Raw genomic sequence first — 26,906 nt, 5'->3', positions numbered from 1 at the left:
CGCCGCAGGGTGAGGGCGGGGCTCACACAGACCCCGCCCATCAGAGCATCTTTTAAAGGTGCCGGCACTCGGGGGGCCACTGCTCCAGGACTCCTCGCTCACTTCCACTTACTCTGCTTGGCTAGCTAGCCCTGTCCGCGGTGCGTGGTCCTGCCTCTGGCTCAAGTGAGTAGCGTCGGTGGGGGCGTCTCGGGGGACCTGGGGGAGGAGGATTCCACCAGCCGCCCCCCACCCCTCGCATCTACTCTGACATCCCCATCGCGGTTCCCATTCACACCCCCAACCATTCAACTCACCTCTGCTCTCTGACCCTCCCCATCCCCCTTCTCACACCCGCGCCCTTCCAGCCGCCTTGGCTTTGCCCTCGGATCCTGGGCTCCCGGGGCAGATAAATAAAAGTGCACTACCTCCATATCTGTGTGTCCCTACAGGTTTTCCGAAAGAGAGAGAGAGGCGGGGTCGAGTATCGCGTGGCTGCTAATCAGCCTTTTTTTAGTAGCCCTGGGACCCCTCCTTCCCCAGCGGGTTCTGTCTCCAAGGAGGGGAGGGCGGGGTCCGAGTGTAGTGCCGTTGAGGGTGAACTTCCCGGGGGCTGCTTTGGACCCCTGGGGATGGGGGGGGGGGGGCTTCTACAACCGGCGTAGCCCAGAATCCTTCCCCTGCTGTGGTAAAAAGCTCCGGCATCCCATTGTTCCGTGGTCTTTGCCCACTGTGCCTCAAACCTGAAAAGGAACAGCAGTGAAACGTCAGATAGAAAGCTCCCAACTTTCCCCGGAAATTTCTGCTATTTAGGAACAAACAGGAAAGTAAAAATTCTTGGCTGCGAAATTCTGCAACAGGTCCTTGAAAATCACATCGTGGGTTTCAAAGCTCCACGTAGGCAGCCCCGGTGGAGTCCGGAGACACCCGCCTCCACCCGCTCCCAAGCTAGGACGTTTGGTGAACAGTATTTGTTTAAATGGTTAGCCAAAAATGTTTAACCTGTTTTATTTGCAGTCGGCAAAGTACATTTTCATTTTATAAATGCTTTTTATTTGGGGTAACCTTATATTTGGAGAGTAAGAATGGTCCCTTTAGCTCTTTTCTAATTCACCTGTTTTAAAGCTCTACCTATATAAAACGCCAAGAACTCAAATACAGCAATCACAAAGTTGGCTATAATTTGCCTCACATTTTTCAGGAAAGAGATAAGCAATATTCTAAAAGGGAGAGTCTTACAAAATTTCAAAGCTGCTTACCAAACTCGAACCAATTTTATCAAATCCCCCATGGTCTCCCTCCAGTATCTTCTTGGTCATTGCTCCTCCCAGTTGATTCCTACTGATATGTTTATCTATACTGCTCAAGGTTCCCCTCTACTCTGGGTTCTCATTTGTTTTGCTCTTTCAGGGTGAAATTAGATGGAGACAGGATCTGCATCCCATGAATCCTTGAAACTCACTGCACTTGATTGGGTGCCTTAAGCAGTTTAAGCAGAGCCATTGTTGGTTGGTTAATTGAATGAATGAACGAATGAAGGAAGGAAGGAGTAAGGTTGCAGTTGTTGTGAACAAAGATTTAGTTGCACTCAAGCAATACGTGCATTAGCAGATTTTATCTAAGGTTTCTAGCATAAGTTTTTTAGTGAATTCCTCTAAATATATTCAACAAATATTGGTTGACACTGTTACCTGCCAAGTACTGTGCTGGAAGCAGTACTTAGTGGAGTCTACGTCCTGATTAAACTGCCCAACTGGCAGCGCTGAAGCCAGTTGGGCCCTCTAGCATCCATTGGTTTGATGACCTTGGGCAAGTTATCTTCTGACCTCAGTTACTTTATCTTGTAAAGTATGTATGATATCACGTACCTTGCAGGGTTGTAAAGCCCAGCCCAGCCTGGAGAGGTTCCCTATAATTAGACACAGTTCTACATTTTGGGAATCTGTGGAAAAGGCTATCAGTGAAGGTCTCTTCCAGCTGTGAACATTATCTCTAGGCCTTGCCCAGGGGCCAGCTCTCTTCCCTAAGCAGACATTCAACAGGTTTCCACCATTTCCTGGTCTGGTATTTCCTTGGACTCCCTTTTGTCCTGTTGGGTGGGGAAAATCCCTGGACTCCCCTGGGACCTTGATCACCGGGATGGTACTACCTGTTTCTGTGTCATGGACCTTTCTGGCACTCTGGTGAAACCTCTGGACCCCTTCTCAAAATGTTAAGTACATAAAATACAGTACATGGTACCATGTTCACTGATCCCCAGAATTTCAAGGATTGTGTGGACCCCCAGGCTCAGAACCCTGGCTTGGGGGAGTTTTCTCAAACTGGGTTGTGGAGGAGCTGGGATCAAGTTCTGATTGTTAATAACTTTAACTTTTAGTGTAAGTCATAGAGGAAGAACCAGTACAAGTATACTGTGAGTCATTTGCGAAGGATATCAGGTCCCTTGTGATTTTGCTTACCATCTCATTACCAACAGTGCCACCAATTGTCCTGGACTCATAAGAGACACAGAACCATGTAATGCATTAGGGCCAGTTCACTGTAAGAAAGAAGGTTTCATGATAGCTTCTTGCCCAAAAGAAAAAAGTGAAGAGAGAACTGAATCTTTATCCAGCACATAGCAGTACAGGAAATACAGAATTTCAAAACAGCCGGTTCTAGAGCCATATAAATCAGTACTGTATTTGTGTAGCTACCAGTAGTTTAGTCTTAGAGAAACATCATTCAAATAAACTCAAGGAGGAATTTTATTGATACTAATTTTTAGGCTGAATTGATCCTTTTGTTTTGGTTTCACAGTTATGAGCCACTCGATATCTCCATACCTCAGCTTCCCCACCTATAAAATGGGGATGATGATAGTGCCTGCCTCAGTTGTTAGAGGATTAACTTATTCTCAGTAAACTACTTAGCATAAGTAAAGCATATAGTAAGCTTTATAGAAGTAAATAATAGTGTATAATAAGTAAATAATAATGTAGTAATTATTTTTACCTATCATGTGCAGGCAATATTCTAAGTGTTTTACATATATTGCTTAATGTTAGAACTGCTTTGTGATAATAATAAGCATCATCTCCATTTTTTATTTTTTAAAAGACTTTATTCATTTCTTATTTATTTTTTTAATTTACTGATTAGGCTATTACAGTTGTCCCATTTCCCCCCTTTACTCTCCTCCTCCTGCACACCCCCTCCCACTCGCATTCCCCCCATTATCTCCATTTTTGAAATGAGAAAACTAGCAGATCAAATAAATAATCAACCTAAGATCATTTGAAAGATAAACAGTATTCTTGACAAATCTTGGTCTGACTTCATGTGTAAATATTACAGACATTAAATTTGAATAATTAGATGTATTACAGTTGGCACCAGTTGTGAATTGCTATGGCGGATGTTGGAGGTCAGGGTAACTAAGTTTATAGCACAGTTGCATTCTAATTACAATGTGATTTGGTAGGTAGTATCCAAATCTCTGTCAAGGATATTGCTGTAGTCTGAGCTGAAGATGTAAGTCACAACAGGCTATAGAATTAGTAATGAATGGTGAGGAGGAAGACTGGGTAGAGGAGAAGGTGTTCCTATGGGCAGGTAATTGGTACCACAGGACTGATCATTTTTGGGTGACTTGAATTGTCTCAACCCTTAAATCAGAAATGGGAGTTTTGGGGACAGTTTAAGGACCTGGAATCAAACAAGCGTGGATTGAGCCTGGATTTGCTTCTTTGGGGGTCGGTGACCTCAGCAAGTCACTTCACCACTGAACTTTTCGTTGCCACATTTAGGCCCAATAGTACTTGTGAAGGAAAAGGAAACCAGCATTTGTGGGGTACAGGCTCTTTGCCAGGTACTTCATGAACAGTATCTTGTTAAATCCTCCCAGCCACCCTCTGAGAGTGTTCTCATTAGTTTTCATGTTAAAGCTGAGGAAGTCGAGGCTCCGAGGTTAAGGAGTTTGGCCAGGATCGCCCAGCTGCTAATTGACTTTCACTCCGAGTTCCACACTCTTTCTCCTTGCCAGAAGTGTGTAGGAGGTGGCATGTGCACTGCAGTTTCCCTGGCAGGCATTATTAATTGCAATAATCTCCAATGTGGAACCTTGACTGAACTTCAGAATCTTTGTCAACACAGTTCCAGGAACCTCCTTCCAGTGGAGCTACAAGACAAAACCACATTGCCATCCCTGTAGAAGCAGCCCACGCAGACTTTACAGAGCCCTTTCCACATGCCTCTGTGTCATTGCTGATGTTGTATTGCTGTCATTTGTGTGAATATTTCCACCCCCATGGTCAAAATCCCTGAGAAACGGGCGCACTTCATGATAACCCTTTTATCTTCAATTCCTGACCCAGGATATGGCTTATAAAAGGTTGAATTAATACATTTATATATGTCATAAACAGTAGAGCATTATACAGTGTGTATTAGCTGTCCCAACCCTAGATCAATGACCTGAGATACAGAAATGAAGTTAGGAGTTGGCTGGGTGAGAGAGGGAGAGGGGTCAGTTGCCCTGATGGGAGGGGTTAGGGGCATTAAGGGTGAATGGGTACATAAGATGGGTAAAAGAACATGGGTATTGACAACAAGGATTGAACTTTGCTAAATATTGATGATAGAGACTACCAATAATGCCTACTATAAGCATTCCTCAGCTCATTCTCTTAACAACTCTGTAAGAAAGGTACTGTTATCCTCATTTTACATAAGAGGGAAATGAGACTATGTTGATTCCCAAATCCATGCTCTCTAATTCACCCCCTAGGCTGAAAATCTGCAGGGCCAGCAGGAGGGTTTGGCTCTGGTAGAAGGGGTCAAAGGACATGTGGAGCCAATCACTGAGACACAGGGGTCTGTCCTCTGTTCGTGGTATTCGCTTACATAAAGGAAGAAGGTTAAGGTAATTCGGGTAGCAGAAGACACAATTTTTAGAATGGTCATTGACTAAAGCTTTATTTCCAATTACTGACAGCTTTTAAACTCTGGCCTTGTTAAAAATTATTGTAACTGGGGACAATGCTACTAATTTATATTCTTTAGCCAGTGACCCCTCTGGATGTGGCTAAAGATGAAACTGATGTATAATAAATTCTCTTTTTTGGGGAAATTGGATTATAACCACATTCTAGTGTAATAACGAAGCTATGCATGTGGTAATACCATGTCAGAGCTTCTGGAATCATTTAGAATGTGGGGATATTGATAGACTCGTTCCAAACCTTTGGTATTAGAACAAATAACAAACTAAAAGTGGTGACATGTAGACTCAAAATTCATGGTTTCAAGTCATTCAGATTCTAAAATAAAATGGTAAATGCCACAGGTGGTATGAGCAATTCATGTGCTCATTTTGTGGCTCTTGTTGGTTATCTAGAGAATGAGGTAATTATACCACAAGGTGACTCAGAGTTAGACAATAGTAATTTTCTTCTGGGGGTAGGTCTTAGGAATTTTGGATTGTTTCTTAGACTGAGGAGAAGCAGCAAACAGAAATTGCATGTAGTATTCCGGTGTCAACAAGCTTTTCTAACACAGTGGGTGAGTCCTAGTGCTGAAACTTTCAGACACTGGAAACCAAAAACCGAGACCAAGCAACAGAATAAGCCTGTTCAGCCAACTTGTGCAAAAAGTGTGTAAAGTAGGATTTTATTTCTCCTCTTACCATTCTGTAAATTAATCCTATGTAGGATTAGGGAGAGGCACGCAGCCCAGATTGCTCAGTGCAAATCCAGTTTGCTGTGATTAATGTCGGCTGTTGTAAAGTTGTACGGCCAAATGCGTGTGTGAAAAATGAAGCCTCGGGTTTCCTTGTGTGCACAGCAATGCCAGCGGGTGACATAAGGGAAGATGATCGCACCTCCCCCGACCAAGCGCAGGACATGTCCACAGGAGTTTGCCCCCCAAGTGTAAATGGGACGTCATTGCTTAGACACTCACCGCTGGTGGAACTATTATTATACTTGCAATTTGTTTCAATGTCCCAGGAAAGGAAGGTTTATGAGTGACTAAACAGCTAAGCTTTTTCTTTACCCTGTTTGTGGCTGTGAGCTCTGTTGGATGGGTGCTGGTCTGTGGGTTTTCCTGCTGGGGTACTGAGAACAGGGAGGACAGTATGAGATTCTCCCTCCTCCTTCAAGCTAACAGCCCCTTTAGGTCTACCAAGGCATTTATCTCATTTTGTCTTCACAGTATCTGAGAGAGGGAGAGAGAGAGAGAGAGAGAGAGAGAGAGAGCGCTTCAGATCCCTGTTTCACAGATGAGAAACTGAACTACATTACAGATAAGCCCAAGGCTATACAACCATTATAATGGTGAAGTTAACCCAGGTCTGTGTAAACCAACCTCTCCCTGCCCTCCCTCCTTTCTTTCCCTTTTATCCATTGGGAAATATTTCAGACATACAAAATAGGGACTATAAGGAACACTCAACTACCCACTGTTCAGCTTAGAGAATAAAACAAGTCGAGCTGAAGCTTTCTAAGGACACTCCTTCTGTTACACCATTTTCCAGGACCACAGAGAGGGTTATTCAGAAATCTTTAGGAAAGCTGTTAAACTGGATGGGACTTTAAAAAAGTTAATGACTTGAAAATTTTACTTAGACTCCAAAAAAGTGACAGAAGTAGAGCAATGCTGCCTCTGTCTCGAGAGGCATAAGATCTAATTGGGAATCATACCAATGGGTTGAAAGAGGCAGGATTCTTTAAAATGATGGGCATGAAATATTTCGATATATGCCAAGTACTCTGGTAGGTGGGGTGGGGAGTACAGAGATGTGGTCTGCACTCCCGAGGGGAGGAAGCTTATTACATAGTAAGCTGAATGCTGGAGAACTTTGATGGGTATTTCCTGAAAAGATGACACATTCACATTTGGCTCCTGTGGATGTACAATAGGAATTAGACTTGACATGCAAGAAGTAAATTTACATAAAGAGTCCAAGCTGCTCGAGAGAGAATAGCAAAGTGATGTTCGGTTTTTAAAAATGTATTTTTAAATGTCATTCAGAGACAACCCCCAGGATAGTGTTACCTCTGATGGAAATCTGAGTTATTCTTGGTGATTGCTCCAAAGAAAATATGTGTGAAAGTGGAAGATGACAGGTCGATAGTGGACAGTGCACTTTCTAGTATGATGATAAATGACTAGACAGAAACAAAATAGTTTAAAAGCCAGCTGGGCTATTAATTCTGGGGATCTGATTTTAAGATATTGTAATGTCATTACGTGCAAGCCTGGATCTGGTTTTTGGTTTACCCCGGAATCACGAGGGTGCTGCTCCCAGATGTCTGTTGCCCACTGGAGCGTTCCAGAACACAGGCAGCTTTGGAACCAAGGGGCAAAGTCAATACCGCCAAGTGCAGTCTAAACTTGGGCCAGTGCAGGCTGCGGGAGCCAGGTTTTGTGTCAGGTTGTACAGCCAGGCTCAGGTTTCATTGTGTGTTTAAACAATGGAGCACCTGTCTCCAGGGGAGGGAATGAGAGATTTACACAACTCCTAAAGGAAAGCTGGTAAATATGTTCTGTTGTTGCAAGATATTGATCCTGTATGGATGCCTTCACAGTAGCCTGGTAACAAACACTTGTGGACCCTTGGAATTACTTTGTTCCTGCCTGAATAAGGGGAGTAGACTTTTGGGGAGCTGAAACTGATAGTTTGGTGATAACTAGTCATATCAGTCAGGTCTCCTTGTGTGAGTATGTGTATTATTGTTGTTTGTTTCAAGAAACAGGAGCTTCATCTCCAAATGACTTACAAAGAGAATTTATTGGCTTACCTGAGAGTACAGGATAAGACGAGGCAGGCTATGAAGTGTCTGCATCTGGTCTCTCCATCTCTGTTTTCCTCTGTGCTGGCTTCATTCTTAGCCTCTTTTCTTATGGTGGCTAGACAGCTGCTAGCAACCCCACCCCTGCATCCACCCAGCTCTACACCAAAGCCCTGGATTTAACTTGCACCGACTTGGTGCGGGTCATGCATTGGTTCCTAAACTTGTCACCCGCGATCTGACTGCCATGATTGAGTCGCATGCCCGGCCCTGGAGTGACGGTGGAGTCAGTACTGTTCCTACCAATGCTCCTCAAACTACCTGTGATAAAGGATGGAAAGGCCTTTTGTTTCATTTCCAAGTCCTGATTAATTCTGTGACTCTACACTTGTTCACCAAGATGAGTTCACTGATCATGCTCTTGTTATAGCATGCGTTGCATAAAAGTCTAGAAAGGCTAACATGAATTTTTTCTTGAATTGGTATTTTTCTGAACCAGCAGGACCAAGGAAGAGATGGTTGCTTCCCTGAAGAGAATCTGGGGAAAGTATTACCAGAAAAGGCACAACAGAATGCATGCTGGGTGCCAGAAAGACGCCCAACACAATGGTTTACTCTAAGTTTTTCTTTTGGGAAGGCCTCAGGGCGGTCGGTGTTCAGAGTCGATGGGTTCTGTATCATCTCAATGTTGCAGGAGTGGGAATTTACTACCCCCCTGTTTACTTTAAGGACTGAAGACTCCTCAGTGTTTTGCTTAGCAGCCCTCCTTTCCCTTCTTTTTCTAGCCAAGTTTGACTTAGGAAGGAGATTTCGGCTTTCTTAACCAGCTAGTGCCTAGGGAAGCCAGCAGTTCACCTGAGACTTGACAGGGAGCAGCTGCAAACACCAGCCGCAGAAGGGAAGTCTGAGAATGACAGTAGGATAGAAAGGAATTCTTTTGCTGTGTTCTGAGGCTCCAACCAGGGCAGACATGTCCTTGCTGGAAGCTTTCTGTACTGGTGTGGGCACGTGAGTCTGTTGGCCATTCAGAGCTAAGCATTTAAATGGGGGCCAGGTAGACATGTTCATTGAGAAGGAAATTAGAACACGTTGGCCCTACATCACAGCGAGAGAGAAAGCTGAGGATTTAAAAACTTCCAGCTCTAACACCGCTTCAGGTGCCATTGCTCAGAGCTCACTCTGACACACCCAACAGACACCTCACTTTGCTGGGAAGGGGACTTGGTAGCCTGTTCTGTGTGGACTGACAGCCTCATGCCAGAGGAGAGATTAACTGTTGGCTGGACTGGAGGACCTTGGGATGAGTGAAGCACAGAAACTCAAATTATAGCCATCTGGGTGGGCGTTTGTTGTGGTTAACACGCCAGGCTCCGAGCGTGCAGTTGTGCCGGTCAGGGGCATGGCTCTTTATGCTATAATCTCCCATAACTTGAGCAGACAAATACAAAATGTGTTTTTGCAGGACAATACAACATTTTCTTCCTCCTTAGAAAGTGTGTCATAACTTGTGTAAAATGTTCAGAATTTCATAGTGTTATAATGAATTAAACATGTAATGAAAAACCCCACCCAAGTGTAAGTTCTTTAGCTGAGTTTCCTAAAACCGTTCATTATGGCAGGGCATGCTTGGGGGTGGTGTTTGCCTTTCCACTCCCCACCTTTAACTTTTGTGGATTCCAGTGGCATAGTTTGTTTTGTGCCTGGCGTCCCAAACTATTCTAGTGAATGCAGGTCCTTTGTCCTGTAGGACAAAGAGAAAAAAAAAATGTGCATGACAAGCCAGAGCTTTCTAATGAAAGACCTGTAATTTGGGAGAGGAGATGGGGTAATTTTGGAGGCATGCAGGCTTTTTAAAGATGTGGTTAGAGTGCTTCATAGAGAAACAAAATATTCCATGATTCCTGGGTTAAACAGCCCCCTAGGGAGCTTGTGAGACATCTCATAGGGTATGGGGACATTCTAATGAACCTTTTATTCCTCCAGAATGCCCGTCTGGGGAGGTGGAAACAAATGTGGGGCCTGCGGGCGGACCGTGTACCACGCGGAAGAGGTGCAATGTGATGGCAGGAGCTTCCACCGCTGCTGCTTCCTGTGCAGTAAGTATCTCCCAGGACTCGGCCTGGGACACTTTATGTGTAGTCTACTTACTTTAGGAAAAAACCTGTGGTTTTGTGAATAAAGATTATTTAAGAAGCACAAGTGGTTTTTCCTCTTTAGCTCTCCTGGACCTTGTAAGTGCTCAGCCTAGCAGCTCGAACAGCAGGGGGACCCAAGATATTTGGCCTTCCTGGGTCCTCACAGCCCTGAGCCTCCATTTGGCCTTGACTCACCTCATTTGTTACCACGTCTGCTTTGTCCCCTGAGAGTTCAGTGTCGTTTGTAGTCTGGCACCATACACAGCTCCTGGCACAGGGTCGGGGGCTTGGCTCCGTTTCCGAGGGAACGCGTGGCTCCTCACCCAGCCCAGCTTTCTCCTTCTGGCTGAGCTCCTTTGCTTTGAAACTGACTGGCTTCTCACTGCACTATTAGTAGAAATTCAAATGTCAAGAAGCTCCATTTCTCTAGAAGCTCACATTCTGTTCTCTCTGGTAGCAAATATTCAGAGTTATTTCTGGTTATTGACATCCTACATTTAAGGGAAAGGAACTTAGAATATGAAAATCCCATAGAACATTACTGTTGTTTCTAGATGGGAAATTGTCAGAGTGTCTGACTTAGGAAATGGGACATAAAACGATGCAGGCCTCCTTACTCGAAAGAGTAAACACCTGGTGATGGAGAGACAGGATTAGAGTTAAGCCCCCTCTCTGCTGTGCGTTCCCTCCTAGTCTTCCATTTTAAAACAGGAGAGCAGTCTCATCAGAAAGGTCTGCGTTAATCATCTTCTGATTTAAATAACAAAATTGTCTTTTACGAAGGATTTGTTACGTGAGAACAAATATACCTAGATCTGTGCAGTTATTTGTGCAGTTATTTGCTTTACCTAGAGCACTGCACAGTGAACAGTACCGTTAAAAATAAACTTGGTTACACTATGGAATAATTTCTGGAGAAAATGTCTCAAGTTTTTGTTGCCCTTTGCCTTCCAGGCGCCAGTATTCGAGGTGTCTGAGCCTTTTTATGGTGTAACTGCTCTGCAGAGAACTAGAAACACAACAGAAAGCCACAGTAACAAAGAATAAAAAGACAACCTATGAATGTTTGCTAGTAGCCTCCACGGTAGATACCATTTCTCAGATTTGGCTTAACTATTCCTTCTCTTAGAGGTTATTTTTTTATTTTTTTTATATTTTTTTAGAAATCTTTTTCAGCAGGTTTGTAGTTAAGAGTATGTGAACACAGAGGAAATGCAAATACTTTAGAAATTGTTCTTAGTTTCATCTAGGTTAAGCCATGATGTTTATACCATAATAAAGTCAGTGTTTATGAAATGTTAGGATTTTTTACTGGTCCTTTTTATTATGCTTTCTAATATTTGTCTCTGTTGACTAAAGCCTTTTAAGGAAATAACTGGACTATTTGGAATAGGGGTGAGGACTGGGAGAAGGAGGGGTAGTTATGTAATAAAATTTTCATATGCATAACTTGCCTTGGTTATAGTTGTTTTTCAAAACAGCTCATATACGAATTTATATTTAAAGTCTGTGAAGTGTGTTTGCTCTTCAGCAGTGTGTGGTGTTGAACTATCTCTTGAAGCAAATGTATGGTCAGTACTTGAGTCAGTGCGGCAAGGTTCCAGAGAAGGTGATGTCATTTTGTTCTAGTATCTTGGTCTAAGATAATAGAGAGTTCATAATTTATCTCTATTTTCAGCCATCTGATCAGTCGCCTTTCCTGGCCTCTTTCTTTTCCTCTTTTCGTTTCTCCTGTTTCAAAGAAGAGGCGGAGACCCCTTTTTCTCCTACACTGATGGTGGAGCTCCAGCTGCCGGATTCAGCTGCCCGATTGTGCTACCAAAGAGCTCCCTCACAGTCTCTTTTTTCCTCAAGCTTAATTGAAGTTTTAGAAAGTGAAATAATGTCTGGAATAAACATGACACTTGGCAGTTTTGTGAACTGGAGTACATAGAAATGTCTTGTGGCAAGAAACCCATCCAGAAAGATTGCGTTCTCCTTTAGGACCTAAGGGAAAACAAATGCAGACTTGAAACCACTTGATCTGCAGACAAACCTCTCACTGCTGGGGGAGCCGGCGGCGGCGAGCTGAAAAAGTAATACTTTTTTGTCTTCGAGACTGGTGATGAAAACTAGGATTCTGGATGGAACGCGGTTTTTCTCCCAGGGGTGCTTTCAGGGAGGCGCGACTACAGAGGCGACTCTCCCCAGGCAGTCAGCACGTTTTTGTTGTTTGTTAGGTTCTGAGTTAACAGCCTTCTGTAAGAAGAGGCTGGAAAGACTTGAGTGTTGTGGGTTTGGGAGCGCAGTGTTCGTTTTGTTCCTTTTGTTAGGGTCATTATAGCCATCTCAGACTTCTCTCCCCCTGCTAGAAAGGCGAATCATACTGAGAAGTTCGAGGCTTTAGGATGTTAAAATTCTGATGCATTCCTGAAACAACGGTCATACCGTTGGTATGGAGGAAGGCAGACAGTCCTCCGATGTAGCTGACCAGGCCAGATGCTGCCTCATGGCTTTGGGGAAACCACAGAATAAACTAGGAATGTGAGCGAGCCCGTGCCTTTGCCATTTGTTGACCATGTGTCTCTGCCACCATTGTTCCCAGGGAAAAGTGTCTTTGGCCCATCTTTAAATTCTAACTTTCTGCCCCTTAGTGGTTTGCAGGAAAAATTTAGATAGCACAACAGTGGCTATTCATGATGAAGAGATCTACTGCAAATCCTGCTACGGAAAGAAGTATGGGCCAAAAGGCTACGGCTACGGCCAGGGCGCCGGCACACTCAATATGGATCGGGGTGAGAGGCTGGGCATCAAGCCGGAGAGGTGAGTTAGGACCATGCTTGTTACCTGCAGAAATGAGTTGTAACAATTAATGGTGCTTGGCGAACAGGAATCGGGGAGTTCTCAGAATTTTATCTGAAAATAAATCAAGTGACTCAGGTTTTCTAGTATAAACTAGTGACTATTCTTTGACCTAAAACATTGACAGTTTGGGACCTAACAAAGTTCTTAGTGATTATCCAAGTGACTTCTAGTGCCAGTTTGAGAGCATTGCAAAGTGCATCAAGCAGTCTCGATGTCCTCGAAGTCACGTGGTTTAAATTTACTTCCATTTCACAGCACATTGGACACCAGATGTCATGAAGGCAAATAATAAAGAAATGAGGTATGTGAGTCATGAGATACATTTCTCATGTGCGGCCGAGCAGTCAATAAAAATTCCTCCGTCACTCCTCCTGTGTAAGAAACATTTCCTCATCAGGCAACTACTTTGCCCTAACTTAAAATTTCTTAAAAATGGAACTTTTTTTCCTGTCTTTTAATCTTTGAGACAATAGTCTTAAACTTTAAAGGTTTCAGTAACCAAGGTAGCAAGGTGCCAAATCAGCTAAACTTTACTTAGTATTCCCTGATCAGGCTACCTCATTGCTTTATTGGGGATGTCCTCTTATTTCTATTTTTGACCCAGTTATTCCCTCATTTGAACTTCACATTTTCCACATCCATTTTATATCAAAGAGGCCAAAATTGGTTAACGTTACAATCAGATGGCCTTTTCCCAGACAAGACCATTAGCCGGCCCTTCCTGTGCGGCTGGACACCATACAGCAGTAACACATGCTGGCTCGCGTGATCCTTGCAACAGCCCTGCAAGGTGGGGCTTCCCGTCTCTCTCAGGAACAAAGTGAGACAATGGGAATGAGGTGGTTTGCCTGAAGTCACACTGCTAATTAATGGTAGATAATTATAGAGACTGGAACTTAACCTAGTGTAACGCCAAACCTTAAGATCTTAAACACAGTCCATTATGGCATGACCCAAATTATTGAGTGCCTGTTGTCTGCTGAACATTTATGTTCATTATATTTAATTCTCACAGTCACTGAGTTTAGATACTTTGACCCTATTTTATACATAGGACATTAAGGCTCAAGTCACAGCAGTAAGTGGCAGAGCCTGGACTTGAACCCATGTCCATTTGGCTCCCAAACCAGTGCTGCACTGTGTACTACATCAAGGCCCACCTTTCTGTTACTGGGTTTTCTCCACACTCAGTTGTGCAAGGGCTGACTCATTCATTGTTGCACTCCATCACTGCCAGGAGCCTGGCTGACTTGCTTTGTTACAATTCATTGTTCTTGTTCTGCTCTCCTTTTCCAACTTGTTAGAATCCAGTCATTTCCCAAGATCTTATTTTCAAACCTTTCAAACCTTCACACTTGTATACCCTCCCCCAAACAAAACTAAATTCACCCGTGACCCCAAAAGTGAGGGGTCAAAAGGCGGTGGCCGTGGTTTTAGTCGCAGAGACCAGTGGACCTTCCTCTTTCCTCCTGCTCCCCCATCTTCAACAACTGGCGAGCCCCCTGTGTTGACCTGTCTCTACTGCTGCTTCACCTCTTCCCCTTCTTAGCCTGGCCACATGCTTACTTACCCTTCAGGACCAGGTAGACTACCTTTCCCAAGAAGCCTTCTGAATTACTGAGGCCTGGGAGCACCTGCAGTCTGGCTCCCCCTTGTGGCAGGTGGTAATTGCAACAGTCGGGACCGAAAGCCTTCCCAAGGCTCTTGCAGGGATGCAGCACTGGGTGGGCAGAAGCGCTGAGGCCCACATGCGGTCTTCATTCAGGCCCACCAGTTTGCTGACCCCTTAGCCTTTCAGGAAGTTACTCAACATCTAAGCCCCCATTTTTTCATCTGTATTTTGGGGTAACAATTATCCTGAACCTATGAAGTTGTTAGAAGGCAGGTGGGAGATAGTCTATATGAAGTTCTTGTTAATGTAATGATTGACAGATTTGGAAAACAACTCATAACTGGAAGTGTTGGTATCTTTGTAAACAGCTTTTAAAGATCACTTTTAAAGGTAAGTATATATACATCAGGTTGTGGAAACATTTTTAAAAGTATGCCTCTCTAGGGACAATTGGAGAAACCAGTACTGTGTTCATACTGTGAATTGGTATTTGTTCCTTAGAATAAAATTTCCAGTGGCCACATCAAACGTGATTTAAAAAAATGCTGTGCCCTGGCTGGTGTGGCTCAGTTGGTTGGAGTGGTGTCCTGTAACCCAAAAGGTTGTGGGTTCAATTCCCAGTCAGGGTCCATACCTAGGTTGTGCATTCAATCCCTGGTCCAGGCATGTGTGATCCCTAGTGTGGGTGTGTACGGGAGGCAACCAGTTGATGTTTCTCTCTCTCATATCAATGTTTCTGTCTCTCCCTTTTTCTTTAAAAGTGATGAAAATATAATATCCTTAGATGAGGATATAATTTTTAAAAAATATTATACTGTATTTTTCCAGTATGAAAAATTGATACTTGTTACCATTTGCTAGATGCTAACTATTGTTATTATATCTTATCTGCTCAACTAGTTTTTAAGGTTCTAGAAGGGCCTTTAAATCTTCTCCAAGCCCAGAATGTGTTCTGCATAGTAGGCACACTAACACTGAATAGAAAAAAATTAGAAAGCAAGGAAAATATAGTTTACCCAGTGACCTATAATAGTGACAAAAATACCACTCAAGAGACAAAAGTAAAGATAAATAGATCACATAGTAATAGGCAAATTTTCTAAAGTGTTTTCCCACAAAGAAAGTGGTAGAGTCAGTTTCCCCTATGTAAGCTACATTGGGAAATTAATTTGTAAAACATGCTTACTTTTCTTAGTTATGGGCTACTTAAGTCAACTGACCCATATGCAAAAACTGCTTAACATTGATTTTTCAATCTCATGTAAAGTAAAAAGCTAGATGTGATTCTAGTGGTACTAGTAGGACTCTGGGTCAAGAATATGTGTTAGGATGGGATTTTACAGAGCATAGCATAATGGTTTTCATGGAGAGGCTAGTCCTGGGGAGTAATGAAATTTGATGAAATTAGGCTTGAAAAAAAGATATTTAAGTTAGGTCTTTCTGCAACAATAATGAACTCATAAATAGGTTAAAGTAATAACTCTGGCCAGCAGCTGAGATCATTCTCCTTTCTTTTTTGCCCTCTGCTGGCCCACCAAGGCCACCAGCCACGGCACGGTACAGCAGGAAGTCCCCGAGTCCTGCTGTGCCTACTTTATGGACTTTCAAGGGCCCTTGGGAAAACCTTACATATTTTTTTTCTCCTTTCCACCAGTGTTCAGCCACACAGGCCTACAACAAATCCAAACACTTCTAAGTTTGCTCAGAAATATGGAGGTGCCGAGAAGTGTTCCAGGTGTGGGGACTCCGTGTATGCTGCCGAGAAGATCATTGGGGCAGGAAAGGTAGGGCAGTGTTTGGCAGCGATGACCGTGAATGACCACTCCCCACTCTGTCTCCATGTAACCTTCCACATCCCACTCAGGCACTTTGTTTTGTAAGTAAATGCCTTGGAGTAAACTTTTCCTTAATTGCATTTCCACCTGAATGATTAATTTTTTGAAGTGCCGCCCTTATCTGAGAGAAGGTTGTTAACTACAAAGGCCGGGCTGTTCACCAGTCTGGACTCTGCAGGTGTTTGGTGTAGTGGGAGAAAAGCAGTGAACCTGTCAGGACACCTGCCTCAATTCTGGTTTGTGGATTTAGAAGTTACTTAGTCACTTCACCTCTGTGAGCTTCAGCGTTCTCAGCCATAAAGGCGGCGGTGTTTAAAGGTGCACACCAGGCTTGTGACAAGGTCTCAACTGCTCTTAGCGAAGGGCCCTTCCACACCGTGGCACCCAGCCCCTGCCTTCCATGGATGGAGTATGAACTCAAACCAACAGTGTAGACACTGGGGAGGTACAGGTCCAGCCTGCTGAGTGGGGCTGAACCCCAGCAGTCAGGAGCTCACTTTGAGTTGCTCTTCCCCAGTATCTAACTCGTACTGCAGGAAACTGGCCTCTGAAACTTACTTGTCTCTTTCAGCCCTGGCACAAGAACTGTTTCCGATGTGCCAAGTGTGGAAAGAGTCTCGAATCCACAACTCTGACTGAGAAAGAAGGTGAAATCTATTGTAAAGGTAACATTAATTTCAGTGCCTGCTAACTGTATGAATATTCCACGCTGGCTCTTTGTTAAGGAAGTGTCATCAGCACCTTAAAAAAGAACCAGAGTACTTTGAAAATGGGGGGAAGGAGTGATAGTGTCACTGGTTGTTTGAATAGATGATCTAAAAAAAAAATAAGTAGATGTAGGGATACTTAGACATGTCAGAAAACCACAGAACAACTTTATGTTGACACAGTAAAGTTCCTTATTATTTCAAACACCCCTATCAATAGACACAAATACTGCAGAATGAAGTCTTTCAACTTGTTACATCTAACTTGTCTGGCCTGATTTTCAAGCTCATACATCCGTGGGACTATGTGCATTGTGGAACCAGAATGCTTGGAATTGGCCTTTATATTTACTCCACCTTTGTTAAGTTGAACTCTTTTTGGCATAGTCAGCAGTTTTTGTTTTTAAACTTATGGTGGGTCTTAAGCAATAGCTCAATGGGCTTGCCGTAACTCTCCCTTTTCTTTTGTAGGATGCTATGCAAAGAACTTTGGGCCCAAGGGATTTGGCTATGGCCAAGGAGCAGGAGCCCTTGTTCACGCTCAGTAAAGGTGTCAACCCAGAGCCAAAATCGCACACTGAGTCTCTACATAATCTAGGCACAGATAATCTAACACTAAACTACTGTGAAATTCTACGGATGTTGCCCGGTACTTGGATAGGCTGGCTGCCTAGTAGGAAGAGAGCACTGTATCCTTTTGCTTTATCCATCATCATTTTCGAGAACCATTTATTTTACATTTTAAATAAAAGTTCAGCTTGATTTGGGAGTTCAGTGTCCTCAGTTAACCTTTTGGAAGAGCTGTTGTGATTTAGGTGAATGGAAAACCCTTTGGGTCCCTACCTGCATTTTATTTGTGAATAGTGTTTACCCCATTATCCAGTTGACTCACTAGGTTAATATTTCCATTACAGCTCTTGGAAAAGATTTCTCTTTTAAGATGGTAAGGGTGCCTCAAGAGTGAGGGTTACTAAGCAACAGTCCTAGCATTCACTCTCTTCAGAGCTACCATTTCAGCTGTGTGGCGTCTTCTTTAGTGTGGTGATTACTCCTGTCTTTTGGAGCAGTTTCCTCAAGAACGAATGGTGCCTAGACATCCTGCACCAGAATCACACGAGAGTATTAGAAGGCAGATCCGTAGGCCCCACTTCAGCCCCACCACAGCAGAATCAGCAGGGGCAGGGCTGTAGCCCTTTCAATAAGCTCCTCACAGAGGCGCATTGACCTGGGGTGGGCACACTGTTAAAACTTAAAGGTTCTCTATACCTGAAGATCATTATGAACAGCTGCCTGCTGACAACTTCAAATCTCAGGCTTAAGGTGACCTTTCAGATTCTACTAAACCCTGGAAACGGGAGTGCTTTTCCCCCACATTCCAATTCTGCCAAGTAGCAAAGCATGCTACATTGTCCTGGCTCATGCAGTGGGCTCAGGAGATGAGGAGTATTAGACTATGTAAGGAATGTTTTCATTATTTAGAAACCTTTTGTTCTTTACCAGAGACTCGCTTAATCCAAACTTTTATTTTCCAGGGGTAGGTCTGAAATTGGTGTGTTTCAGTGAAATTGAATCAGTCTGATCTGATCTGATCAGATGTGCTCTGTGAACACATCTTGATCTTTTCCAAAGCCAGCTTAACATTACCGGTATGTTGCTTATTTTCAAGAGCTAAAGAAGTTGTGTTATGTGTGACATAAAAAGATAAGCAGAAACTTAGCAGGAGAAAGTCAGCTGAGGGTGTACCAGGTGAAAGGATTCATGCTCATTTATGTCGTAGCCTTGAGGACTTCAAGTTCCATGGTGGGAGAGCCTTTTCTTTAAGCAGGCGACGTTAGTTTATTGGCAATAAAAGAGATAGCTTGATATGATGAGTTACGCAGTAATTCCTCTATGTGGAAATTTTAAGACCCGTCCATGAATTCTTTAACATTCCTATCAAAAGATGCAGTCTAATTCCCTTTCCTTTGGACAAAGGCTAACCTTAGTGGCGTTTTTAACTAACAAAGATTTTGATGGACAAGGCTAGGTTAAAAAAACAAAAAGCAATACAGCTTCTGTTGCTTTCTCTTGGGATGGTCACTCTTAGAACTCAGCCACCATGTTTTAAAGAAGCCCCAACTCCATAGGGAAGCCAAATGCAGGCATTATAGCCAGAGCCCCTCGCCTGAGATCTGACCCCTCACCTGTACCAACCAGCACACCTGGAGTGACTCTTCAGATTACTCTATTCCCGTATCTGAACCATCCCAGCTGACAGTGGGGGACTACAGGGAGATATTTCTGTTGAGTCCTGACCAAGTGCAGATCTGTGAACAAAAACACCACTTTCAGCCACTAAATTTGGGGGAGGGGAGTTGTTGAGGGCAGTAACAGATTACCTGAATGTTGTTATTACCTGTATGTATTATTAAACTTCCCCACAGAGCCTGTGTTTCCCAGGTTGTATTGGAGATGCTTGTAGATACACTACAGGAAAATATTCTAAATGAAATTGCCAGGTGCCTGGTAACTTGAGATTTGTCTGGCCCTGGTTGGTATAGCTCAGTGGACTGAGCGTGGGCTGTGAACCAAAGTGTCGCAGGTTCAATTCCCAGTCAGGGCACATGCCCGGGTTGCAGGCCATGAACCCCAGCAATGGCACATTGATGTTTCTCTCTCTCCCTTTCTCCCTCCCTTCCCTCTCTAAAAATAAATAAATAAAATCTTAAAAAGAAAAGAGATTTGTCTGATAAAACGGCTTAGACACCCATTTGTAATTTAAATTATCCTTAAATTGGGAGCCATGGCAAAACTCCAAAACTGTAAACTTAGCTTCCAGCAATTTCAGGAGTGGAAAAGGGAATTTGACTTTGGGAAGACTCTGTTCTGGGAAAAATCACTTTCATCGTTTGGATGTAAATCGACAGGGTAGCACCAAAGTAATCCAAATGTGGTATTAAAGTACTGCATGGCAAATACGTATTTTTACTTTAAAAATTATACATTTGGAGTATTTTCAGCCCCTTGGGATTTGATGTATTTATGGAGGACTGCTGGCAGAACTCTGGTTCCAAAGTGGCTTCGTGCTCACGTGGAGGGGGTGCTGCAGCTGTCATACTGAACATCTTGAGATGCAGTGGTTGAGAAGTCTGTTTCAACTTGGAAAAAGCCTTATACTCTGTTAGTTGCCCGTAGAACCACTAACATCTTGAACCCTGGGAAATGCTGGTGGACCATTGGTTTTTAAACTTATTGATCTATAGACCCCTCAACATTCTTAATCACTGAGGACCCCAAAGAACTTTTGTTTATGACAGTTGTATCTGCTAATATTTTCCATGTTAGAAACTAAATTTTTAAAAATAACATATTAACTCAGACTTCCACTTACAGCTAAGTTGAAATAACAGGGAAAATATCTTCACTAGAAACAACCAAAAACAAAGTATAAAAAACCACAGTTTTAAATATACATATATAAAACCGTATATACATATTTGATTTTGTGATACTGGACAACAGACAACAAAGAACAGTTATAGGGAAAATGAGATCAATCTTGGGACTAGCAAAGCTTACTGCTTTGACTTTCCAGCTTACCATGCAAGGAGGTAAAATAGGTGGAACTGGAAGCATCCCAAGTTAGGGAAATGAGGCTGAGTCCAGAGGGACTGGAGAGATTTGCACAAAGAAAGGACTCCAGAAATATGAAATATGCAGAGTACAGACCAACACATACCGTCCAAGTCTTCAGCTGAGTTCTGAGAGCACATGCATGTGAGGTTAGTGCCCAAGACCATGGGATAAAACCATCTGAAAGACAGAGGCACGTGTCTGGTGCTCACATGGAGCCGGGAACAGTACCCATTCCCACCAGTGAGATTGGGAAACATGCTTCGTGGGGGTTTGGATGAAGTGCATGGGTCTTGCCTCAGTAATAGGGAATAATTAACCCTAAACTGAGCACTGCTCTTGGGCCTGCCTAACAAATCTTAGTTAAGAGCAAGACCTAGAAGGATAGAAATTTCCAAGTAACTGCACTATAGAATAAAGCTCTGGAATTTTTATAGGAATGCAAAAAATATGAGGCACTCAATTCATTGTGCCCAGCATCATCATGTTGTCAATCAAAAATTATCAGCATGCACCTGGCTGGCATGACTCCGTGGATTGAGCTGGCCTGCGATCCAAAGGGTCACTGGTGTGATTCCCAGTCAGGGCACATGCCTGGGTTACGGGCCAGGTCCCCAGTGGGGGGTTGCTCGAGAGGCGACCACACACTGATGTTTCTTCTCTCTCTCCCTCCCTTCCCCTCTCTGAAAATAATAAATCAATAAAATCTTTTTTTAAGAAAGTACCAGCATGCAAAGAAACAGGAATTTGATTCATAATGAGGGAGAAAAATACCTATCAAAACCAAGACCTGACAGAGGTCAAAATTAGCAGTAAGGATATTAAAACAGTTATGCTACTTCGTATTTTCCAAAAATAGAGATATCGAAAATACGGTCCAAGTCAAACATTATAGGTACAAACTATAATGTGGAAGATGAAAAAGTACAACTGAATGGTATTAATGACAGTGCAGAACAAATTTAAGTTAAACTCAGAAACATAAACACTGTCCAAGATGAACACTGGAAAATAGAGAATTTAAAAAATGAATTGACACCCGGACCAGTGTGGCTCAGTTGGTTGGGCATCATCCCACAAAGCGAAAGGTCACTGGTTCCATTCCTGGTTGGGGTGTGTGAGAGAGGCAACCGATCAATGCTTCTCACATTGTTTCCCTCTCTCTCTGCCTTCCCCTCTCTCTAAAAGTAAATAAAATCTTTAAAAAAAATAAATAATTAGTTGATCAGTGAGTTGTAAGTCAGCTCAGGCAGCCTAATACATGTGCAACTGGAATTTCTTGAAAGAGGGAAGGAAAAATTTGTTAAAAAGTAACTGAAAACATTTCTAAATTTAATGAAAATTATAATCTACAAATCCAAAATTATAAATCTACAAATCCAGCAACGAGGCCTTCTAATGCTTTGAATGGAAACAGTCCCTCTCTCTTAATACTAGAAACATTAAAAAGGACTTTTTGATCCAACTAAGTGTCTGATGAGAAATATTCTAGTAAAATTTATTTGAGCAAAACATTCATACTCTAAAGGCAAAGACTATTCTAAGAGACGTGGCTGGTTTTCTTGAGTTTGTGACTTAGCTGACCAAGATCAGGGGACATTCTCAATGTTATACTTGGAATTATAGATTTTTCTGTTTGCAAAGTAACATTAAGATACTTAATAGAAAATTCTAATACCAATAACTTGATTAAACTGAAAGTTTACTTTTTGACAAGAAGCTAAGATTTCTTATCCTGGTACATACCATTATTTCCAATCATCTCTATAAATTCTTAGATCCAGACATCCATCCATATCATGGGTACAATCTGTTAATCTGGGAAGGACTTGGAGGGAGGGCAGATGTGATCCAGAGAAGGAGACAATATAGAGAAGACAACTACCTACCTAGAATGAAACTGGTGGCTTGCTATAGAATCTGCTTTATTTTATATACTTGTTCAAAATATCATTACTTGAACTCTAGGTAGCTCTGGAGGCATCATGTTCAATATTATAAAATAAGATGAGCCCTGGTTGATGTGGCTCAGTGGACTGAGCACTGGCCTGTGAACTAAAGGGTCGCTGGTTCAATTCCCAGTCGGGACACATGCCTGGGTTGTGGGCCAGGTCCCCAGTGGGGGCGCGAGAGAGGCACCCATAACACTGATGTTTCTCTCCTCTTCCTCCTTCCCTTCCCCCTCTCTAAAAATAAATAAATAAAATCTTTAAAAAATTAATTACTGTTACTCCAATATGAAAATATTTCATACACAGGGTTCTCAATTATACCAAAAACAACCATGTGAACAGGAAAGGGCTCCTTCATAATTTTTACATTTAAAAGTTATTCAAATGAAGCATTCTTTGTCATGCATAGCTTCTCAAGTAATATCAGTGTTGGTAGGTTTCATTTTCCAATATTTTACTACAGTGTCTTTAAGTATATTTAAAACTTGGAGATTCACACAGTCCCAGAAGAACCTAATTAACTCCAAAGAATCCAAGATTCTTATAGAAAACTTTATTATTTATTAAAAAATAATAATTACACACATACACACAAATACACAAAAACTGTGGAGTTTTGTTTAGAATACCAACACCACCTTTTACTTCTGCGAATTTCTAGAGTCTTGCAACTTGAATCCTAGGCAACTCAGATATTATATATAGAATAATCTTTTCATCTTATAGGGTACCACCACCAGTGTTTCATCAACTTCTTGAAATGAATCGAATGAAATAATAAGCAAGCACACACTTAAGAGTCAATATTTATTCTGATTAATATTTTACAAAATTTTGACAGATTTAATTTATGTAAGGAGATCTAATTTATTAAACACTTTACAGGTTTTTCTTTCCACAGAGTAACATAGTAAGTAGCAAAATAATACTTGGCACAGTTATAAATAAAGAAAATATAAAATAAAAAATACCCATAGCTTAAGTATAAGGATGCTGTTGTACACCTATTGATATTTCAAACAAATTCCTGGGAACAACAAAAATATGAAGAAAATGAAACTCCAAAGAAAAAAATTAATGTTCAGAGCTGAGAAATAAGGTCCTATTTGCTAAACGTATCTAATTAAGCTGATATGAACTATTTCCCAAAGGGTCACCTTCATATACAACTTTAGAGCTGGGTTAAGCTGGTTCCACACACAAGACCTGCAAAATAATTACACAGAGGGGACACTGCTGCATACCTGGCTCCTGCACGTCTGACCATTTTTGAGTTATACATTTCACTGGTACTATAAGATGGTTAGTACTAAAGCATTAACATTGCCAATGTTTTCCATGTAATTATACATGGTTTTTCCCCCCTATTTAACTGAAAGACATCTCTTCTGCACTGAAAGGAATATTGTACCACAAAAAAAGAACATGGTAACACACTCATCCAAACTAGAAAACCAGCACAGTTTTTGACTTAATAAAAATGTATTCAATAAAAACTGCAACCAAGTCTTCATGTGAAGTGGCTCAAAAATATAAAAATTAAAACAAATTCTAGGCTTTTATAAATAATTGTGAATTTAAAAATTATCTAAAATTTGCCCCAATTAGTAGTCAAAACTAGCAGAGACATTTGTAAAGTTAACCAGTTTTTCACACTCTGACAAAATGGCACAATGCTATTGCCACCCAATGCCCGTCTCTTCCCTTTTCAAAAATAAAGTACGTATGCCAATTTTCTAATATTAACACACTCACATATACTAAGGGCAATCTTTCTGATGTGTGACTTATGGTCAAAGGAACTCTCCTATATAAAAACGGGACTTGGAAATACTGAACATCAACTATATACATTTTCACTGCTCCTCTTTACTAAGGCAAGGGGCGGGTATACCACTAGATTGCTTTAATACCTGTAATCTGCATTTTACAGGGAATACTAATTTACCAAGCATCAGACATGCAGTGGGCTTGCAGGATATGCCTATTAACAGCAATACTGAACATCACTAGAAGCTCATTAGTTATCTCCCTTTTCTTTTGGTTGGATAAAATGAAATGAGCAGCTTTACACACTAACACAGACACAAAGAGAAAACTATCTGATAAATTATTTATATACAGATACACAATCTTTACACTGGCCTAGGGTCTGTCATCAGTCTGACCACCCTTTTCCCGCCCTCCCCCGGTCCGTTCCCTCTTCAGGTTTGCCACAGGTAGCTCGAACCACAGTTTGCTACAGCACTTAAGAGGACTAAACCGAGTCTCACTCTGTAAACAGTATTTATGGAAGCAGTGAGTAAATAGTTCATCACGAGTATGAAAATGCTGCAACAAAAATTGATCAGTGCATCGAGTTTAACAATAAAATCTTTTTGAAATTGTTTCAGACGGCATTAACAAATTTCATAACATTCGGTATTGAGAAAATTGAAATATACTTGGGGATTAAGTTCTTTCTGATAGGTCATGTTTTTAAAACCAGAACAGACCACTAGCTTTTCTTTTATTCTGATGTGCTATATACAGAGATCATGCTCCATCTTTAGCAAAACTCCATCATTTTGTCTATAATTTATTTTGCTGCTCAGAATTTAAAAAGTATATTCATTTATCTCTATTACTGAGAATTTTGTATTAACTAATTTCTTCTGCCTTTTCTTGAAAATACCTTAACTCTTAAAAGTTAGACTGTTTGCACATCAAATTAAATTCTAATTTATGCTTTACTGGATAGTATGTGCTAGTATACATTCTATGAGGTGTATCATGCACTTAGTAGGGCTTTTAAGCTTGAACAAAATAGCATGACTTACTATACTCATGCAAGTGTTTTATTATCAGACCATAGAACCTCACAGCAAGGTCACTACAAATTATTTCACTGAACCAGAAATATATCAGGACTGCAACAGCTGATAGCAATGAAATGCTAGCACATTTTTATTTTTTTTGGTGAACATTATTTTCTTGTGCCTTTGAAGACACATTACAGAGGATCCCTAATAAAACCACATGATTTCCCTCACAGTATTTACATGTACATCCTAAAATGTACATACTACTAGTCTGAATCAATTTAAGACAACTTCCATGGAATTAAATGCAATACAATTAGGTTTTACCATAAAATTTTGCCGTATACCATACATTTAGTTTTAGCAAGACTCAAACATTTCTGATTACTATCTGTCAGCAGAATAAGTTCACTCTTTTTTTGTGAAAAATGTTACGAGACCAAAACCAACAAATTGAGTTTGTTGTGAATTCCCACATTAAGAACCACTAAAATTCTTTTCAAAACCTTTACTCTTCCCAGAAGTGGCAGTGGTGTGTTCTGTCCATGTTTAGTTTTGTTAACAAAAATGTTGAAAGAAAGACTGAATTTCACCGTTAGCCCTACACATAGCATGCTATTGTTCAAAGGATGTGGATTCGAGTGTGAGAGAGACGGACAGACACAATTTTCAGGCACCACTTAGCAATATGCTTCATACGATAAAGATGCTGCTACACGAGCTGGTACCCAGATCCTGATATTTGGTCATATTCTATCGTATACTGCCTGGTCCAGTCCACGATAACAGGGCGAAAGAGGCCACAGCATCGAAATTCAAAGAAGTCTATAATATTCCTTACACATCCATGGCTAAAAAAAACGCCCCCAAAACAAAATACCCAAGAAAGAAAAAGAAAAAGTCTGTTAGTACAATAATTTAATATATAAGTTTTAATATAATTTTGGTGGTAAATATAATTTTTTCTAAACAACTCAGGTTACTTGCCAGAAAGAACCAGTTTATAACTATAAAATATATATGCACTCATGTTTCTTCACAGTTTGGCCAACCCTGGTTTTTCTTTTCTCTTTTGCTAATTTAAGGGGTTACACAATTACACTTTAAAGGTATTCGACTTTGTATCTCATTCTTGTGTCATGTAATTTTTTTATAAAAGCTTTCCTTGACTGGTGGCTCTTTGGCAAGGAGACAAATTACATTCAAAATTAAGTAAAAGACAAAATAATTGCAAACAGCATGAATCTGGCAGTGTACCTAAGATAATGATAAAAAAGGAAATGTCCAGGATAAGTTCAGGTAGTTTTGAAACCTTACACTTTGGAAAAGCAGTCCATTTCACATCTTCTATAACTACTGTACCTGTGGGAGAATTCTCAAAACTGCCCTGCTGACTCTCTTACTTTTGTTCTTAAAGGCTTGCTTGCTTTCCAAAAGCATGCAATAATTAGTAGCACTGCAAAAGCTTTAAGGTGGTGAGTGAAACTGTTTTAAATATTTCATATAATTTGACATCAAACTGAACTCCATTTTTGTGCAACGTAAATTGCGCAACGTAACATTTGCAACGTAAAAAGTGCAATGTAACATTTTTGATGTTTCTTGACATCAAACTGAACTCATTTTTTAAAATGTATATATAAAGAATAGGACAGTC

The 26,906-nt window shown here is 41.4% G+C and overlaps 2 protein-coding genes across 3 annotated transcripts in view; one reads left to right on the top strand and one right to left on the bottom strand.

Annotated features, from left to right (window-relative positions):
* Positions 1-31: 31 nt before the first annotated feature.
* CSRP2 (cysteine and glycine rich protein 2) lies at positions 32-17,653 on the top strand. Of its 2 annotated transcripts, none has more exons than XM_045845019.1 (6): positions 32-165; positions 9,735-9,847; positions 12,520-12,688; positions 15,997-16,126; positions 16,749-16,842; positions 17,356-17,653. In XM_045845019.1, the coding sequence occupies exons 2-6, from the start codon at positions 9,736-9,738 to the stop codon at positions 17,430-17,432; spliced, it is 582 nt and encodes a 193-aa protein (XP_045700975.1). In that variant the 5' UTR covers positions 32-165; position 9,735; the 3' UTR covers positions 17,433-17,653. The 2 variants fall into 2 exon arrangements, with proteins under 2 accessions (XP_045700975.1, XP_045700976.1); XM_045845020.1 differs by lacking the exon at positions 32-165 and adding an exon at positions 6,280-6,308.
* A 5,588-nt stretch (positions 17,654-23,241) lies between these two features.
* The window catches only part of ZDHHC17 (zinc finger DHHC-type palmitoyltransferase 17), a 97,596-nt gene continuing 93,931 nt past the window's right edge, over positions 23,242-26,906 (bottom strand). The window contains exon 17 of the mRNA XM_045844978.1: positions 23,242-26,100. Coding sequence (XP_045700934.1) covers positions 25,962-26,100 — 139 coding nt within the window. The 3' untranslated portion in view covers positions 23,242-25,961. The remainder of the gene's footprint in view (positions 26,101-26,906) is intronic.

The sequence above is a fragment of the Phyllostomus hastatus genome, unplaced genomic scaffold (assembly GCF_019186645.2).
Source record: "Phyllostomus hastatus isolate PE091 unplaced genomic scaffold, TTU_PhHast_1.1 phas_contig_432, whole genome shotgun sequence".
Taxonomy (NCBI): Eukaryota; Metazoa; Chordata; class Mammalia; order Chiroptera; family Phyllostomidae; genus Phyllostomus; species Phyllostomus hastatus.
The sequence above is the reverse complement of the archived record's forward strand: the minus strand, read 5'-3'. Positions and strand labels throughout refer to the sequence as shown.